The following is an 18899-nucleotide window of genomic DNA, read 5'->3' on the forward strand; positions in this document are numbered from 1 at the left end:
CGTGCGAAAGCCGTACCGTAAGCTTGACATGAATTACTCTGGAGAGACAGGTTACAAGAGGCTCGGATCAAACATGGGTGGCTTTGTTTTGTGGCACAAGCGCTACATATTGTTTGAAGATGAGACAGATGAGTCGTCTGATGCGGAGTCGGACCCAGCACACAGAACAGATCCAACTCCTCCACAGTCGGCGCTAGTGCCACCGTCACCAGGAAGAGATCCAACTCCTCCATTGTCGCTGCCACTGCCACCGTCACCGAGAAGAGAGCCGACTCCTCCCCCACGCAAGTCGCCAACAAGAGTCAACTCCTCCCCCTCCAAAGTCCGCAACAGTGCCACCAAGGGAGCCAACACCTCCCCCTCCAAAGTCAGCACCAGTGCCTCCAAGTGAGCCTCCTCCTCCTCCTCCGAAGTCAGCAACACTGCCACCAAAATTGCCAACTCCTCCGAAGTTGACAACACGCTCTCAGTCTAAAAAGGTGGCAGCACGTGAGAAGTTGCCTTATGAAAGAACTGCAGAGGAAAACAGAGCGATAGTGAACGTCGAAGTCAAGAAATTTTTTAAAAAGCGAGAGCCTGAGAAGAAAAAACCACTCACTGAAGAAACAAAAAAGTTTCTCTTGACGCTGAGCAAACCTGCTGTGGCTAAGCGTCAATCAGACTACGAGCGTATCAAAGGAAAGAAATCCTTAAGGCAGGCTTCTATTGATCAGGTACGGGAAGAACAACAACTAGAAAGATTCCTTAAGGATGCCAATATGACAAAAGAGCAATTTTTTAACGAGTCCGTGGCACCCAAAGCAGTTGAGAGATGGCAATTTAAGCTGGGCGAACTATTGGTCGCGCCGGACGAGTGGGCCAAACTGACATATCAACTTCGAAAATTTCATGCGTGGTACATGAATGAGTCGAAGGAGGGTAGGGAAAGTTTCGAGGCTAGATTCAAGGAACAAGATCTCCTCCACAGGGACAACAGTATTTTTATATTCTTCGAGGAAATGTATCGACTGTACCGGTATGATGCCCTCGACGTGTCTATCTTGAGTTGTTAGACTATGTAAGTGTCGTATATGTATAATTCACAATATACATTTCTGTACCATTATATTGAATCTCTTAACTTATTCCTTGTGTAGAATGGAGGTACAAAGATGCAGAAAGGAGTGCATCATGCATGTGGGATTTATCAACCCATATCTTGTTAACCCGACAATGATGAAATCTACCGACCTAAAGAAAACTGAGGACTATGTATTGAAGTGTCTTCTGGAGCTACAATTAAAGGAATACATACTTTTACCCTACCATTGGGGGTACATGTTTCTACTCTTTTTAGCAATATATCGTTAGAAATTAGGACCAACTAACCTATAGTGACCTATGTACAGTTTTCACTGGATCCTTATTGTCATCTAGTCAGATATTAGCAAGATCTTTATTTTCGACTCACAAGATAATCCGAAAGAAACCTACCAACCCGTCATTGACTTGCTACAAAGGTAAAAACCGACCATTTTATTACTACTCTTGTAATATTTGATTTGATTGAATCTAAGTCTACTTACGGTAATAATCACACACATACAGAGTGTACCCGCGATACACCAAGAAGAGCGTTAGATACAGGCCATACACGAAAGAATGTACAGTCCGACATGGCTTTCCTTGTAGGAAGCAGGGTCCGGGCAATAATTTATGTGATTTTTATGTAATGGAATTTATGCACAGCTTCAACACAGAGGATTCGATCCTGCCGGAAGATCCTGGGGTAGGCGGTATACACATTGATGACTAATTTTTAGGTTCGATACGCCGAAATCATATATATTGATTTATTCAATTCTTCAAATTGCAGATCCTCAAGCTGTCCAAAGAACGTCTCATGCCTCATGAAATCAACGCGCTTCAAGAACAATTTGTCGGGTTTATCAATGACGAAATCATCAATTCAACCGGCGAGTTCCATGAAATTAGATCGTCTTTCTCGTTACCTTCAACCCATAAAAGGGCAGAGTTCAGATCCATCGGTTCACAAGAAATCTTAAACTCCATAAGATTATTATAATGAAACTTGATAAGTATACGGTGTATATATATTGTGATGAGACTTGATTTTTTATAAATAAAATTTTTATGTGGTTGTGTATATATGCTGTGATGAAAATATGTATGCGTGTCTTTTTCCGGCAACGTCCAAAATTTGAAAATGGCACTGTACTGTCGGCAACCGCTACGTTTTAAAAAAAAAGGCGGGAAACACCTATCAGTGCCGGCTGGTAATACTAACCGGCACTGATAGATGTACTATCAGTGCCGGTTCTAATCTAGAACCGACACTGATAGTGGTTTTCAGTGCAGGTTTCATACCCGGTACTGATAGTTACTGACTATCAGTGCCGGTTTTGAACCGGCACTGATCACATTTTTGAACCGATACTGATCATCTGTTCTGCAGTAGTGTGATAGAGCGGTCATGGAGTGGCAGAGAGCTAAAGAAAATAAAACGGATGGTAGCGAGAGAACTTCAAAAAATTTGATGGCAGTGAAAGAAGAGAAACTTTTTTTTTTTATGGAACTGAAGGAATTCTCCCGTGATCAAGCTGTTGGCCAATCACGGGGTGAAGAGTGTGGAATTGATGTGAGCACTATCTCAGCCTATATCGAATCATTCGGTTCCGGGGCGGGCTTGGAGAGTCGTGATGCTGTTCTGCGCCCTAAACAACATCAGGAAGACTTCACTCTACCGTGACCCACAAAGGCTCTTTCCATAATTTCTTTTTTTAATTTCAGCTACTGAGGCAGAAAGTGACAATCGACACAGTGCGTGTGGTTCATCCTGTTGACAGAACGGTGCTGCCAAGCCTGCAATGCACCATTTTAATGTGGTTTAGAGCTTCTGTTAAATTCACAGAGCTAACTTGTACTTACTAGATAGACTGTATGCAACGGTCACTTTCAGGTTTTCTCAGGTGTTACACAGGCGATGATGATTGTTTAGTGCTAAAAATTGAAGTAAGTAGAAAGGAAAAAAAAACTATTCAAAAAAGGTAAAATCTAAATTCTGAGCGTGCACTCCTAAAGAAAATATTTGTACATACGACTCGAAAATCTCATATGGAATGGTTTTGCAAACCATATGTAAAAAAACAGTCTGTATAAATCAGATTTGTGCATATATTTTTTTAACCATATGTACCAATCTTTTATATAGACGGTTTGTTATTAGAGCTGTACGTACTGTTAGAATGTCACAGACGGTTTCGAGCCGTCTTTGTTTCGAACTGTCTGTGATCTAGGAACAGTACAGACGGCTCTAATTACAAGCCATCTGTACTATAGAAATATCACAGACAGTTCAAAGTTTTGAGCCGTCTGTGAACTTGTACAATACATATGGTTCCAGTTGTGAGCCGTCTGTCAACTATGAACAGTACATACGGCTCCCATTTTGAGCCGCCTGTTGTGTATTTGTACAAATGGTTCTAGGCATAAATCGTCTATATATTCATTTATACAGTACTAAATTTATGTATTATTGAATGTAAATTGACAACAGATCATATACAAAGATCATTCAATAACATATTCAAACTTCATTCACAATAGATCATACATACAGTAGATTAAACATCTTCATTCAATATCATAAAGTCATACATATATAAACCAGCAGAACTAACAGTTAAAACTAAATTGAACTGATATATTTTATATGCTCCAAAGATATGGTACATTTGTTTGGCCCAGTGTCTATCTACCACAACCAGATCATTCAAAATTACTCAGTAGGCTTGTCCGGGTCATCTTCCTCAGGTTCTTGTCTGGATCATCTCCTCTTGTGTGGTTGTTCTTTATGTTCTTCTTCTTCATCGTCATCTAGAGGATCATCAGCTGGTCTCTCCCATTCTTAGGAACATTCAAAGACAATAGATATTAAATTTGTTGCCAACAAAAAAGGCAGAAAGAAGTAGTTGAAACATCATATCCAAATCACTAGTCATGTTTGACATTGTTTTGCTAGGCTAGACACATCATGCACACAACTAGAATAAGCCTGTACACACTACTTTGATCATACTAAAAAATATTCGTTATAAGCATGATGATGACTATTGTAGATCGACTCCGCTCAACTAGTCAGCATCACAAATATATATTGCCAAAAAAGACTAGGATCAATATGCTCACAGATCACAACAACATGTATAACGTAATGTCATGAAGCCATGAACATAATCTGGCTTTCAAAAATAAGATAGTAAATTTTCTAAAAACGGCATAACTGCTCCCAAGTCCCGACATTCTATTAGTTTTATCATAGAAGATATTTTCACCACTTTAAACAGAGAAGTATAGTATCTATAGTATCTAGCTAACAAAAATCTGTACATGTCGTGTTTGAAACAAGTAAGATATCACAAGCTATAGAATGGATCAAACTACCAACACTGTTAAATACCGTTATAACATCAAAACTACGGTTGAGAAATGAAAAAACTATTAAGAAGGAAAGAACGTATAGAAGTCCTAATCTCCAAGTAACCATCTATACATGAATATCTTACTAAATTATTTATGTAGTCGTGGTGCATGCCGGTGCACTTCCGCTAGCATGCCATTCACCAACGTCCATGTGACATGACCCACTCCATTCTGTTATTATCTCCTTGACTTCTCCCTAACCACTTCCTTGTTCTTTTCCTTTCCCAAATAACTTCCTGGCATTTGCTTGCTCCGATCTGATCCAGAGAGCAGGCTCCAAATCCAAATCTCTCCCTCGTGTGCGCTTGATCCACAAGAGATTTGGATGGAGCATAGTTGCAAGTGGCCAACAGTTCTCTCAATTTTGATCTCGCGAGTCGCTTGAGACAGGGCTCGTTGGAGGTGACCAAGCTCGTAGATATCCGTGACCCCTCATTGCCAAGCTCGGGCATGGAGGGTTCTCCTGATTTGCCTACGAGATGCATCAAAATTGCCTCGTCCCCCCCCCCCCCCCTAATTTGCTTCTCTTAATCATCCTATATTCTTTGTGCAAATTTCCCTATTTTTGCATGTATTTTCTATCAGTTTGTTCTCTGTTTTTGAAATTGAACAAATTGCTCCTAATTTTGTACGGATTTGCTATCACAAATTGGCTCTCTAGAGTCTAGATTCATATGGATTTGCTAGCAAATTGAAATTTTATACATGCTTTGTAATATGGATTTCTTCTTTAAGTTCGTACAGATTTTGTATGTAAATTGAAACAAACTTGCTTACTGAGTTTGTACAAATTTGCTTTTAAACTGAAACAAATTTGCCTTTCGTGTTTGCATGGATTTGGTTTTAAATTGAAGAAAATTTACTCTCTAAATTCATAAGGGAAGTAGAAATATTGATGTTGCTATATTGGAGGTGATAAAAGGGAAGAGTTATGTGCCCGCCTCACTGACAAAAAAGGAAAGCGGGAATCATGTCACCGTAGGCTTTCTAAATCTAGGTGTACATGCTAGGGGCTTGATGGATGGATGTGCAGGCGTTAGCAAAGTCCTTCGAAAAAGGGAAAAAATGCAACCCCCCTCACCAAAAATCACTTGGATTTTAACTCCCCCCTTAAAAGTTGTTTTGATGCAAAAAACCCCCAAAAGTTTAGCTTTATTGCAACCCCCCCAAATTCAAAAAAAAAAAATCACAAAAAATTCTTAAAAAAACTAGAGACAATTCTAAGACCTTCTGTGAAATTGTTTTTAAAAAATAATATCTTTTGTATCATATTTGATGGAGAGGAAGTTTAAAAAAAAAAGAAAAATGTGCAGCTCATTTACTAACTCATGTTATTTTAATTTTTTTTATGTCTACTATTATTCCCTACACAAATAATTATTTAAGTAAACTAATAAAAGTGGTTTCACTAATTTTGGGGGTGTTATAGATTAGTTATGAATTAATCTATCTGCAACACATTTACTCAATCCTGCACGTTAAAATAACTATTTCAAGATTTCATGTATTTTTAGAAGATAGAGGATCATGTAAGAAGACTAAAAAAATTTGTTTCATGATTTTTGGATTAGTAAATAATTAACTATGCATTTAACTCGAATTAATAAATGAGTTGCACGTTTTTCTTTTTTTTTCAAACTTCCTCTCCATGAAATATGATGCAAAGGATATTATTTTTGAAAAAAAAAATTCACAAAAGGTCTTAGAACTGTCTCTAGTTTTTTTTTAGAATTTGTGTGATTTTTTTTTAAAAAAATTGAATTTTTGGGGTGTTTTTGCAACAAAGTCAAACCTTTGGGGTTTTTTTTCAACAAAATAATTTCTAGGGGAAAAGTCAAAATCCAAGTGACTTTTGAGGGGGGTTTTATATTTTTTCCTTCGAAAAAAGATACTCTTAATTAACTTTGGGATCCAAAAAACCCCAAAACCAAGCAGTTTAAAAGCTAAGCTAGTGTGCGAGATGCCGACTAAAGATAAGGGCTCTTTCAATGCTCCAATATGGCTGATTTTTTAGATATTAATTAGGTATCTACATAAGCAAAAAAGTTGATGTACCAAGCTATTTAAAAAGAAGAATGATAAAACTTATTACCTATAAAAGAAACTATATCTTTGAGTAATCATAAATGATTATGCGATAATAAATTATTTTGAGAGACCTCAAGAAATAAGCAACAAACATACATACAAAACTTATTTCTTAACCCTAATTGCTTACTCTTTCTGCTCTAAGATATTACTTAAGAAATGAAGCATTGAGAGTGGCGTAACTGTAACACCTACTTTATAACTAAGTATAATTATTTGAAAATAGAAAATTTTGGCAGCATTTCCTCTAAAGGGGCGATATAACTGATCACAAAAAAGATCACAGGCAGACAATATATGATATAACCAACATATATATAGAAATTTTCACGACGCTACCAGCGTCTTACCACCATATATACAAAACAAACGACAGACCACCAAAAACACAACTTCTAAACGCCGGTTGAGTTATCGACATTGTGATGAGGTAGTGTGTTTAACTACCAAGATCCATCCCTAAAATACACGTCAGCATTCTAAACATACCTGTAAAGATTTAAAAGGGAGTGAGACGAGCTCAGCATGTAACAGCTATGAATATAAACACATCTCACTCAGTTCAAAAGTCTTTGGGAATTGAACATTCTTCTCACAACGTAGAAAAACATATGGTTTTAAAGAGAATATCTTTTTAGAAGTATTTGTCGAGAAAGTAGCAACAGACTCCAACCCGGTCTCCCACAAAATATGGCATTTAACTTCAAGAATTCTGTATTCTTCAGATATCATAAAAATGTATGAATGTCATGATGCAACTCCATTTCAGAGCTCGACGATGCCAACTTCTCATGCAACTCCATGTGCCGGTACGAATCACGCACGATGACAGTGATCGGCCTTTATCACCATATGAAGTGCATAAATGCATATGTATGCATGTGAATTGACGTCAATTCTTAATTCCTTTTTGATGACTCGTGATAAAAAAAAACACCAAACTGATTCATGATGACAGTGGTACAATCCAAATCAATAAGAAAAGTATGGATTTAAATAATCAAATACAACATCATCCATGATTTGAATGAATTAGAAAAAGCCATATACTTCAATTTTATTTGCAAAAGAAGTAAGATATGAATATAAACATAGCACTAAATCACACCTCCACGTTACTTGCGTTTACCAAAAGTGACGAAGAAATTCAATTAAGAACGTCCGGAAGTAGTACCACCTGTACAGGTATATTATTAGCACTGAAACATATTTAAAACACATAAAATATGAAGCGTCAATCCTACGCCTGAAAACGTCGCATATATGCCTATATTTCAGAAAACCGAACAGAAAACTGTATCACATGAAATGATACACTATTTCCAATTCAGAGTCGAATCAAAGTTCCCACTAATGATACTTTGCTCCGTTGAAAGAAATGAATGTTTCGACTCGGATGTCGTATCTTCGAATCGATAACGATTATCGAAACGAATCGGACTATTGATCACATGAAATGATACGACAGGAATTGATTGATTTGATCTAACCATAAACGTCTAAGAATTACTGAAGAATCACCTTCAAAGGATTGACGACGAATCCGACAAAATTACAAAATTTCCAACTTTTCCCTTTTTCTTCCTTTTTCTTTTATTCTCTTTCTTCCCCTTTTTTTTTCTTTCTCCTTTTCTTTTCTCTTTCCTAGCCTCCTTCTTCCTGGCTTTCTCCTGCGGCCGGCTTGCTTGCTTGCTCACAGCGGCTGGCGCAGAGCGACACGACGGTGCGACAGTGGTGGCCCGGCGCGACGGCGACGGCGAGCAAACGGTGGCGCCGGCGGCACGCGGCAGCGGCGACGGCGCACGGTCACGGCCCGGCGCGACGGCGGCGCGCAGCGCACATAGCAGCGGTGCGGCGACGGCCGGCACAGGCGGAGGCGACGGCGGCCGGCGGCGCAGCAAGGTGCAGAGGCGGCAGGAGCAAGCGGTGGTGGGTGAAGCACAGAGCGGCAGCGCAGTGCGCAGGAGAGAGAGAGACGCGAGAGGAAGCGAGAAGGCTCTGGATAGATTTATTGGGCTTGTAACGGGTCACAAAGTGCCCGGAATGGACATATGAATAGCAAAATGGGTTCATCTCGACGAGATGAACGCAACCACGGTCTCCAATTGTCCATACGAGCAACGGATCAAAAAGTCAACTTTTGGTCAAAACTCATTTCTTTCTCTCTCAAAAATTTTTGGTATTACATTCCCCCCCCCCCCTAAAGGAATTCGTCCCCGAATTCTGCCGCTTCCATGGCAACTATGGAATAGAGGTAAAATATTTCAAAACTTATGACTCACCAGTCTCAAAGAGCTCAGGATACTCCTTGCGTATTTGTTCTTCAAGTTACCAAGTTGCTTCTCGTTCTATTTTGATTTGTCCAAAGGACTCTCACATACTTGATAGTTCTCCTTCTCATGACTTGCTCTGAGGAATCCAGAATACGTACTGGGTGGCACTTTATGGTCAGGTCTTTCTCTATCGTGATTGATTCAACATCAATTTTATGCTCAGGGTCTCTCAGATATTTTTTTATCATAGAAACATGGAAGACATTATGTACTCCACTCATTGAGTCTGGTAATTCGAGACGGTACGCCAAACTGCCTACTCGGGCTGTGATTAGAAATGGGCCAATGTACCTCGGGTTAAGCTTTATAGAGATACCAAAACATACAACACCTTTGGTTGGCAACACTCTGAAAATAACATAGTCACCAATTGTAAATTCTAGGTCTCGTCTCCGGATATCTGCATAGCTCTTCTGTTGACTTTGAACAGCCAACAGGTTCTGACGTATTTGGTGCACCTTCTCTAATATTTGCTGAACTAAATCTAGACTAAGTAGTGATCTCTCTCCCACAGAATCCCAACACAAAGGGGAAACACACCTTCGGCCATACAAGGCATCAAAAGGAGCCATCCGAATACTTGTTTGATAACTATTATTATAAGCAAATTCTGCTAGGGCTAGATGATCTTCCCAATTGCCTTTCCAAGATAAGACACAAGCACGAAGCATGTCCTCCAAAGTCTGAATGGTCCGCTCTAACTGACCATCCGTCTGAGGGTAGAAGGTTGTGCTAAGAGAAAGTTTTGTGCCCAAGGCACTTTGCAAACTCTGCCAAAACTGAGATACAAATTTGGAATCCTGATATGAAATGATCGATTTTGGCACACAATGCAGCCTCACTATTTCCCTGATATACAAGGAAGCCAAATCATGTGCCAAACTGGTTGTCTTCATTGGGATGAAATGTGCGGATTTGGTAAGCCTATCCACGATAACCCAAATAGCATCTCTGCCTCGAGGTGAACGAGGCAACCCAACAACGAAGTCCATAGTGATATGTTCCCATTTTCATTCTGGAATTTCTAAGGATTACATTAATCCTGCAGGTCTTTTATGCTCAGCCTTTACTTGTTGGTAGACACCACAAGCTACAATGTAGTTAGCAATATCCACTTTTATCCTTTTCCACCAAAAAATTTTGTTTTAGGTCTCGATACATTTTGGTTTCACCTGGATGAATAGTATAAGGAGTCCGGTGAGCTTCTCTCAATATATCTATTTTCACATCTGCCTTCTGTGGTACACAAAGACGTCCTCTAAAGCGTATTGCACCATGCTTGTCCACACTAAACTCTTTTGATTTTCCTGCTGAAATTCTCTTTCGAACTTCTAAAAGAAGACGATCATGCTGCTGAGCTTCACATACACGTTCAGGTATAGCAGATTGGATAATCATTTGAGTTTCTTTCTGCACAGTGCCAGCAAAGCAAAAAGATATCCCCATCCGATCCAAGTCTGAATGTAGGGACATTATTGCTTTAGGTGCACCTGTTCTGCTAAGAGCGTCAGCTACCACATTTGCCTTTCCGGGATGATACTGAATTGTCAGATCATAATCTTTGATTAATTCTAACCATCTTCGCTGTCTCAAATTCAGATCTCTTTGAGTGAAAATGTACTTGAGACTCTTACGATCAGTAAAAATATCACATGACTCACCATACAGGTAATGCCTCCAACTCTTCAAGGCAAAAACCACTGCAGCCAATTCTAAGTCATGAGTGGGATAATTCTGTTCATGAGTTTTCAATTGTCTGGAAGCATATGCAATTACCTGACCTTCTTGCATAAGCACACAGCCAAGTCCGATTCGAGAAGCATCAGTGTAAACTGTGAAACTCTTACCACTCTCGGGCAAAGCCAAAATAGGAGCGTTCACCAACTTATTCTTTAAGGTTTCGAAACTGACCTCACATTCATCAGTCCATACAAATGGAACGCCCTTTTGAGTAAGTCTAGTCATAGGTTTTGCGATAATGGAGAAATCTTGTACAAAGCGCCGGTAATAGCCAACGAGTCCAAGAAAACTTCGAATCTCTGTCGCATTAGATGGTCTTTGCCATTCTAATACTGCAGCAACATTCTTTGGGTCCACAGTAATACCATGCTGATTAATAACGTGACCAAGAAATCCTACTTCTTCGAGCCAAAAGGCACATTTCTTTAGCTTCGCATAAAATTTATTCTTTCGAAGAGCCTCCAACACTAAACTGAGGTGCACCTCATGTTTCTCTTTTGACTTGGAATAAATCAATATATCATCGATGAAAACCACCACAAAGACATCTAGATATTCATGAAGCATCCGGTTCATGGCTTCCATAAAAATAGCAGGGGCATTCGTTAGTCCAAAAGACATAACCACGTATTCAAAATGCCCATACCTTGTATTGAAAGCCGTCTTCTCAATATCCTCATCTCGGATTCGCAATTGGTGATAACCCGATTGCAAATCAATCTTCGAAAATATCATAGCACCCCTCAACTGATCAAAAAGATCATCAATACGAGGTAGAGGATATTTGTTTTTGATTGTCACTTGATTAAGCGCCCGATAATCTACACAAAGCCTTTTAGTGCCATCTTTCTTTTCCACAAATAAAACAGGGACTGCCCAAGGTGACGTACTCAGTCTAATAAATCCCTTAGCAAGGAGTTCATCTAATTGCTTCTTCAATTCCATTTGTTCCATTGGAGCCATTCGGTACGGAGTCTTATAAATAGGTTGTGTACCTGGAATCAACTCAATACGGAAGACTGGTCCTCGTTCAGGAGGTAATCCTGGAAGCTCACTAGGAAACACATCAGGATAACGACACACTACTGGAATATCTTCCACGCGTAGAGTGACATCCTGCCCTTCAACCAATGACCAAAGAGCACCAGATTTCCACATCCATCGGTTAGAAAAAATCCTGCATAACATGGAAAGTGCATATGGCAAGGCCTTCCCTTGGAAAGTAATCTCCCCTCCTGATGGAGCTCGCAAGGTGATGATTTTCAAGGAACAAGAGATAATGGCTTGGTATTGGGCAGGCCAGTCCATACCAAGAATAACATCGAAGGACTCTAAATTGATCATCACCAAGTTAGCTGTGAATTCCTCATCTCCAATATTTATAACACACCCCGGGCAAACATAAGAACTGGATATAAGACCACTGGGGGAGTTAACTACCACAGATTGCCCAATTTGTTGTACTGATAGTCTCGCTCGTCTAACGAAGTCTACCGAGACAAAGGAAAAGCTAGCTCCAGAATCAAATAAAACATGTGCATCAAAGGAGTCCACGGGTAAGATACCTGTCACCACGTCATTGTGACCTCCGGTCTCAGCACTAGGTAAAGTATATAACCCAGAAGGTGTCTGAAATGAAGAGGTTCCTGCAGTGTGGGAAGAAGATGCCCCAATCACCGACAATGTCAGTGTAGAAGTTCCCTGAGGAATCATAGGTTGATGTGTCCAGTAAGGCCCAGTGGGAACTGTAGAAGGAATATAATACTGCATCGGTGGGGCCATCGGGCCAGTAATGACTGTAGGAGTAGGAGTAGCAGCCAATACATGTGCTGATCCCTTCGATGAAGAAGAAACCCCAGAAGAAGAAGATACTGGTTCCCACCTGATACGACTGTTCGGGTTTCTGCGACACACCACATCCTTGTGGCCTGGACGACCACATACTGAACAGTTCCCCTTCCAAGAACATTCACTCTGCATATGTGAATCACCACACTTGAAGCACACCAAACCAAAACCAGGTTTAACCACTGTACGAAATTGGGTACTGGTGCCTGGAGGATGTATCTGAGAGGGTCCACCACGGTATGGTTGGTGACGTTGTTGTCCCTTGTACTTCTTATGGATGGGACCACCAAAATGAATCTTCTTCTCTTTTGGTCCTTTATGCTGATCTGCTCCCGACATCTTGCGAATATCATCAGTATAAGATTGCTGCAACTCAACACCAGAAGCTTGTTCAACCATAGAGCGAAAATCTGTAACAACAAAAGCACCAAGCACATGACGGATAAAAGGCTTCAAACCCTGTCTGAAACGTTTGGCCTTCTCTGCATCATCGTGGGCTACATGAGGTACAAAGCGCACAATTTGATTAAAGCCCACTTCATATTCTGCCACTGATTTCTGACCTTGTGTATAGTTGTTTAAGTCAATTTGCATTTTATCCAGAAAGGTAGCTGGATAAAATCTCCTCTCAAATTGCCTGACAAACTCAGACCAGGTAAGATCCCCATGGGCAACAGTCCTGGCTAACTGTACACCTCTCCACCAGATTTGGGCTTCTCCCTTCATCAACTATATCACATATCTAACCTTGTCTCGAGGCAACACATCAAAAGCATCCAGCTGCATTTCTATATAAGCAAGCCAATCTGCAGCCTGAATTGGAGTCCCTGATCCATAAAAGGAGTCTAATTTCATACTAACCCATTCACGGAGCGTTACCCCACTAGTAGCACCCTCTTCAGGTATCTCACGTGCCACAACTCTAGCAGGAGCAGGAGTATTTGGAACAGCCTGCCTCAATGCTCTTAGCTCTTCTTGTATCTCCTTCATAGTGGTCATTAGCTCCGCTTGACTGATACTTCCTGGTTGAGAGGACTCAACCTCAGCAGCCGATAACTGTGCATCACCATGACATGGGACTGTTGTACGACTACGACCCGCCTCATTACCTCGACCACGACCTCACACCTTTGGCGGCATAGCTACAAACACCACAATGGATAAGTAAACAAGCACTAAACTGCAAACATACTTCAAAAAAATGAACTAAAGGGAATATAGCGGAACAAGGCATACGAAAAGATATGCAAATCCTTTCCCATCCTACATGTGCAAGTGTGTCAAGTTATTATCTTCTTACCCTAGAACCTAAAGCCTAGGCTCTGATACCAAGCTGTAACACCCTACTTTACAACTAAGCATAATTATTTGAAAATAGGAAATTTTGGCAGCATTTTCTCTAAAGGGGCGGTATAACTGACCACAAAAAAGATCATAGGCAGACAATATATGATATAACCAACATATATATAGAAATTTTCACAACGCTACCAGCGTCTTACCACCACATATACAAAACAAACGATAGACCAACAAAAACACAACTTCTAAACACCGGTTGAGTTATCGACATTGTGATGAGGTAGTGTGTGCAACTACCAAGATCCATCCCCAAAATGCACGTCAGCATTCTAAACATACCTGTAAAGATTTAACAGGGGGTGAGACGAGCTCAACAAGTAACAGCTATGAATATAAACACATCTCACTCAGTTCAAAAGTCTTTGGGAATTGAACATTCTTCCCACAACATAGAAAAATATATGGTTTTAAAGAGAATATCTTTTTAGAAGTATTTGTCGAGAAAGTAGCAACAGACTCCAACCCGGTATCCCACAAAATATGACATTTAACTTCAAGAATTCTGTATTCTTCAGATATCATAAAAATGTATGAATGCCATGATGCAACTCCATTTGAGAGCTGGACGATGCCAACTTCTTATGCAACTCCATGTACCGGTACGAATCACGCACGATGGCAGTGATCGGCCTTTATCACCATATGAAGTGCATAAATGCATATGTATGCATGTGAATTGACGTCAATTCTTAATTCCTTTTTTATGACTCGTGATAAAAAAACACCAAACTGATTCATGATGACTTTGGTACAATCTAAATCAATAAGAAAAGTATGGATTTAAATAATCAAATACAACATCATCCATGATTTGAATGAATTAGAAAAAGCCATATACTTCAATTTTATTTGCAAAAGAAGTAAGATATGAATATAAACATAGCACTAAATCACACCCCCACGTTACATGCGTTTACCAAAAGCGACGAAGAAATTCGATTAAGAACGTTCGGAAGTAGTACCACCTGTACAGGTATATTATTAGCACTAAAACACATTTAAAACACATAAAATATGAAGCGTCAATCCTACGCCTGAAAACATCGCATATACGCCTATATTTCAAAAAACCGAACAGAAAACTGTATTACATTAAATGATACACTATTTCCAATTCAGAGTCGAATCAAAGTTCCCACTAATGAGACTTTGCTCCGTTGAAGGAAATGAATGTTTCGACTCGGATGTCGTATCTTCGAATCGATAACGATTATCGAAACGAATCGGACTATTGATCACATGAAATGATATGATAGGAATTGATTGATTTGATCTAACCATAAACGTCTAAGAATTACTGAAGAATCACCTTCGAAGGATTGACGACGAATCCGACAAAATTATGAAATTTCCAACTTTTCCCCTTTTCTTCCTTTTTCTTTTTTTTCTCTTTCTTCCCTTTTTTTTTCTTTTCTCCTTTTCTTTTCTCTTTCCTGGCTTCCTTCTTCCTAGCTTTCTCCTACGGCCGGCTTGCTTGCTTGCTCATAGCGGCTGGCGCAGAGCGGCACGACGGTGCGACAACAGTGGCCCGGCGCGACGGCGGCGGCGAGCAAACGGTGGCGCCGGCGGCACGCGGCAGCGGCGACGGCGCACGGCCGCGGCCCGACGCGACGGCGGCGCGCAGCGCACATAGCAGCGGTGCAGCGACGGCCGGCACAGGCGGAGGCGACGGTGGCCGGCAGCGCAGCACGGTGCAGAGGCGGCAGGAGCAGGGAGTGGTGGGTGAAGCACAGAGCGGCAGCGCAGTGCGCAGGAGAGAGAGAGAGGCACGAGAGGAAGCGAGAAGCCTCTGGATGGATGGGTCGGGTTGACGACCGACCCATCCGTCTTTTATAATTTTTTAAGAAAAAACAACGGTTTAGATTTATTGGGCTTGTAACGGGTCACAAAGTGCCCGGAACAGACATATGAATACCAAAATGGGTTCGTCTCGACGAGATGAACGCAACCACCGTTTCCGATCGTCCATACGAGCAACGGATAAAAAGTCAACTTTTGGTCAAAACTCCTTTCTTTCTCTCTCAAAAAAATTTGGTATTACAGTAATAGACTAAGACGAGAGCCTGTAATAATGCAACTCTTTTTCAACGAGCCTTAGGTAGAGGATCGAGACAGTACGTAGTACGTCTTACAGATAGGTCCCGCTAACATTGATGAGTAATTACTGTTTAGTTATAGGATTGACAAGAAATTAAATTAACAAAATAAATTAGCTTGGCGAGGTTTTGATCGAGTCAATTTATACACCACGGTTGACATGTTCACAAACTAACGGCCCCTTAAACCGATTTCGAGATATATATTTTGTTAAGATCGAAACCGGTCAAGATCGATAGCCATTAATTAACCCGTAAGTGTTTTCTTAACATGACTCCACATCTAAGTAGTTTTTCTTCGCTGACAATCAGGCACGTAAATCATGGCTACTGAAGTTTTAGCTTGCAATTTTGGTCGCCGCAGTGTTAATTTGATCTACTCTCATCTAGCACGCATGTATGTTTTCTATATAGGAGTATTTTTTTCGATCTTCTTGAAAAGTAGAAAGGAAGCATGTCCAGCCCTTTATACGTAGAAATATATTTAAATTTGCCCTCTAAAAACCATCCTGCTAATTATTGGATATATATACGCCAGTCAGCTAAATGAATGGAGCGGCCGGGGGTAATTAAAGTAAGCTAGCCCGTCACTCTTGACGTACAAAATTTATATAGTCGATTTCACGCCCGCCACAGAGAGAAGATGTGCAGTACTCTTGAGAAGAAGAAAAAAAGAGAGATGAAAGCAGAGAAAGATGTGCGAGAAAACGCTGCATGCATGCATCCACAGACCAGACCCGGACGTTCTATGTATAAATAATAAAGACCGATAAGTTTCCTTTCCTTTTGCCGGCCGGAAACTAAGAGTATACGGTACACTGCGATCTTGATCAGTAGTACTGAACTGGAAAAGCGTGACGACACTCGTCGGTTCATTTTCTGCCGTCCACGTACGTGTACAGCCGTGTTCACCAGCTGCCGACTCGATTGTCAGTTGAAGACGTGCTCGTCGTGTACACATGTACAGTTGACGTGTGCATGTGGTAATATTTAATGCATGCACTGATTAGTCAAAGTGTCGCCACGTCCAAACTCCAAGCAATTACTGTATAATCGATAGACCGCGTCCACGTAAGTTGGCGATCCTCTACTCGACTTCTCATCTCGGCGCCTCCCGCCAACTTTGACATGCGCGCGCTCTCGCTCGCCCTGCCGGCCCGCCCGTGTGATGGGGGTTGCATGCACCACCGAAGTCTAGCTAGCTACCCGGTGCATGCTGCCACGACTTTCGTCGGCCTCGGCTATAAGAGTACATGCGCACACCACTGCGACGATCGCCACATCGAGTTACCAGCAGGGAAGGGAGAGGAAGTGTTGTGATCGATCGATCGATCGAGATCATGAGTTCGCTGACGGCGAGGCTGACTTGGCTGGCTTACCTGCTGCTCGAGCTCGCGACGCTGCTGCACCCCTGCCTCTGCCACGCAACGGCGCCGGCAGCCACAACCGGCGCCGGCAGCTGGAGAATGGATTGTAAGTTCTTCTTCTTCTTCTGTGAAAGAAGACAATCTATCAAATGCTTTTTTTTGAATGAAAATAATCAATCAAATGTTAACGCATGCTTGCTGTCTTGCTCATATTGCAGCAAAGGCGATCGACCAGGGGGTCGCGTACGTCCTGATGCTCCTGGCGCTCTTCGCCACGTACATCCTGCACTGAATTGAGAATTGAGCAACACAAGTCCAAGCTAGTTTAATTCTCCGGCCGTCCACGTGCATGCTCCTCATGGCTCCATTTCTATTCGCTGGCTACCACCTGGTTTTCTGGTCGGGCGGGTTCATTTCCTTACTTTGATGTGATGCGAGATGCGACTTACAATAAAGTCTAGTCACCGTCCATCAAGTTATGTAAAATTGTGTCCATGAAGCGATTATATGTATGTATGTATGTATGTTGATCGATAAGGAAAAATAATTCTTTATTTTGCTAGCTAATGTCGTCATATGTAAGAGCTTTATACTCCTGCATCTTTGGGTATCTCCAGGGTGTGCTGTGTATTTCTTCGATCTTTTTTTTTTAATTTGCAATGTGCATTCTTCCCTCTCTCTTTTTCGATTACAAGGACGAGGTATCTATACACACATGCTACATGTTGGCTTGTCGTCGAAAGTGCAGAGATGAAATTCGAAGGTATATGGGAGGATCTTTTATAGAGTAAGGTATGGAGATTAAAAAAACAAGAAAGCTGCTGGTTTAGAATTAGAAAACGCTGTCCTGTTCGGTAAGGAACCTAGCTATACCGGAGTTCCACAATGCAAGTAGATTACGCCTGAGGTATCCGAGTGAAATTACGTCCTGGGTTTCTTCAACTATATAAGATGAGGAAAGAGGTACGTTCTAGGCATCAAGCAATCAAACCATCCATTCTCACATCGAGCCAATTGAAACACAAGCAACCCGCTTCTTCAGATCTCCAAAATCGTGAAACCCATCAAGACTAATCGAGTAGAAGACCAATACCTATCGAAGATCCACAGCATAAGCAATCCCCTAGTCGATTAGGTCTCGAGTTCTAGACACAACCAAATTCACCTACTTCTTAGGATTAAACACCTCATATTTCATCATTGTACTATATGATTCAAGAATAATCAGGATAAGACAAGATATACGACTATTACTCAACTCGAAGGCTAGAACCTTTTTAAACTCTGTGTCTCTCTAAGTGATATACTTTTATGACTAGCATGTATCCCTATTTTCTATATCACAAAATAACTTGCGACTGAGTATCAAATCCTCGGCAAGCCCTCTTTTTAATTTTTAGGTATGAAAAAGGAAGAAGAGGAGGAGAAAGAGATAGGAAAAAGAGCTAGAACTTCTTTACTTGGTGGTCCTGAATCCACCACTTCCCATCTTGGCATGCGAAGAAATTAGACGCAAAAATGATAAAAAAGGCTGACTAGTGGCTACAGTGAACATGGCCTATGAAGCTCAAACAGGCCTGAGC

The 18899-nt window shown here is 41.0% G+C and overlaps 1 protein-coding gene across 1 annotated transcript; it reads right to left on the reverse strand.

The window, feature by feature from the left end:
• Positions 1-6817: 6817 nt before the first annotated feature.
• LOC133884047 (uncharacterized) lies at positions 6818-13481 on the reverse strand. The gene is made up of 6 exons (XM_062323447.1): positions 13239-13481; positions 12588-13049; positions 11517-12479; positions 10422-11318; positions 9544-9673; positions 6818-6834 (listed from the first exon to the last, which is right to left on the reverse strand). Exons 1-6 carry the CDS (start codon positions 13479-13481, stop codon positions 6818-6820), a joined length of 2712 nt encoding a protein of 903 aa, XP_062179431.1.
• Between the last annotated feature and the right edge of the window lie 5418 nt (positions 13482-18899).

This window comes from Phragmites australis, chromosome 1 (assembly GCF_958298935.1).
Source record: "Phragmites australis chromosome 1, lpPhrAust1.1, whole genome shotgun sequence".
NCBI classification, from domain to species: domain Eukaryota; kingdom Viridiplantae; phylum Streptophyta; class Magnoliopsida; order Poales; family Poaceae; genus Phragmites; species Phragmites australis.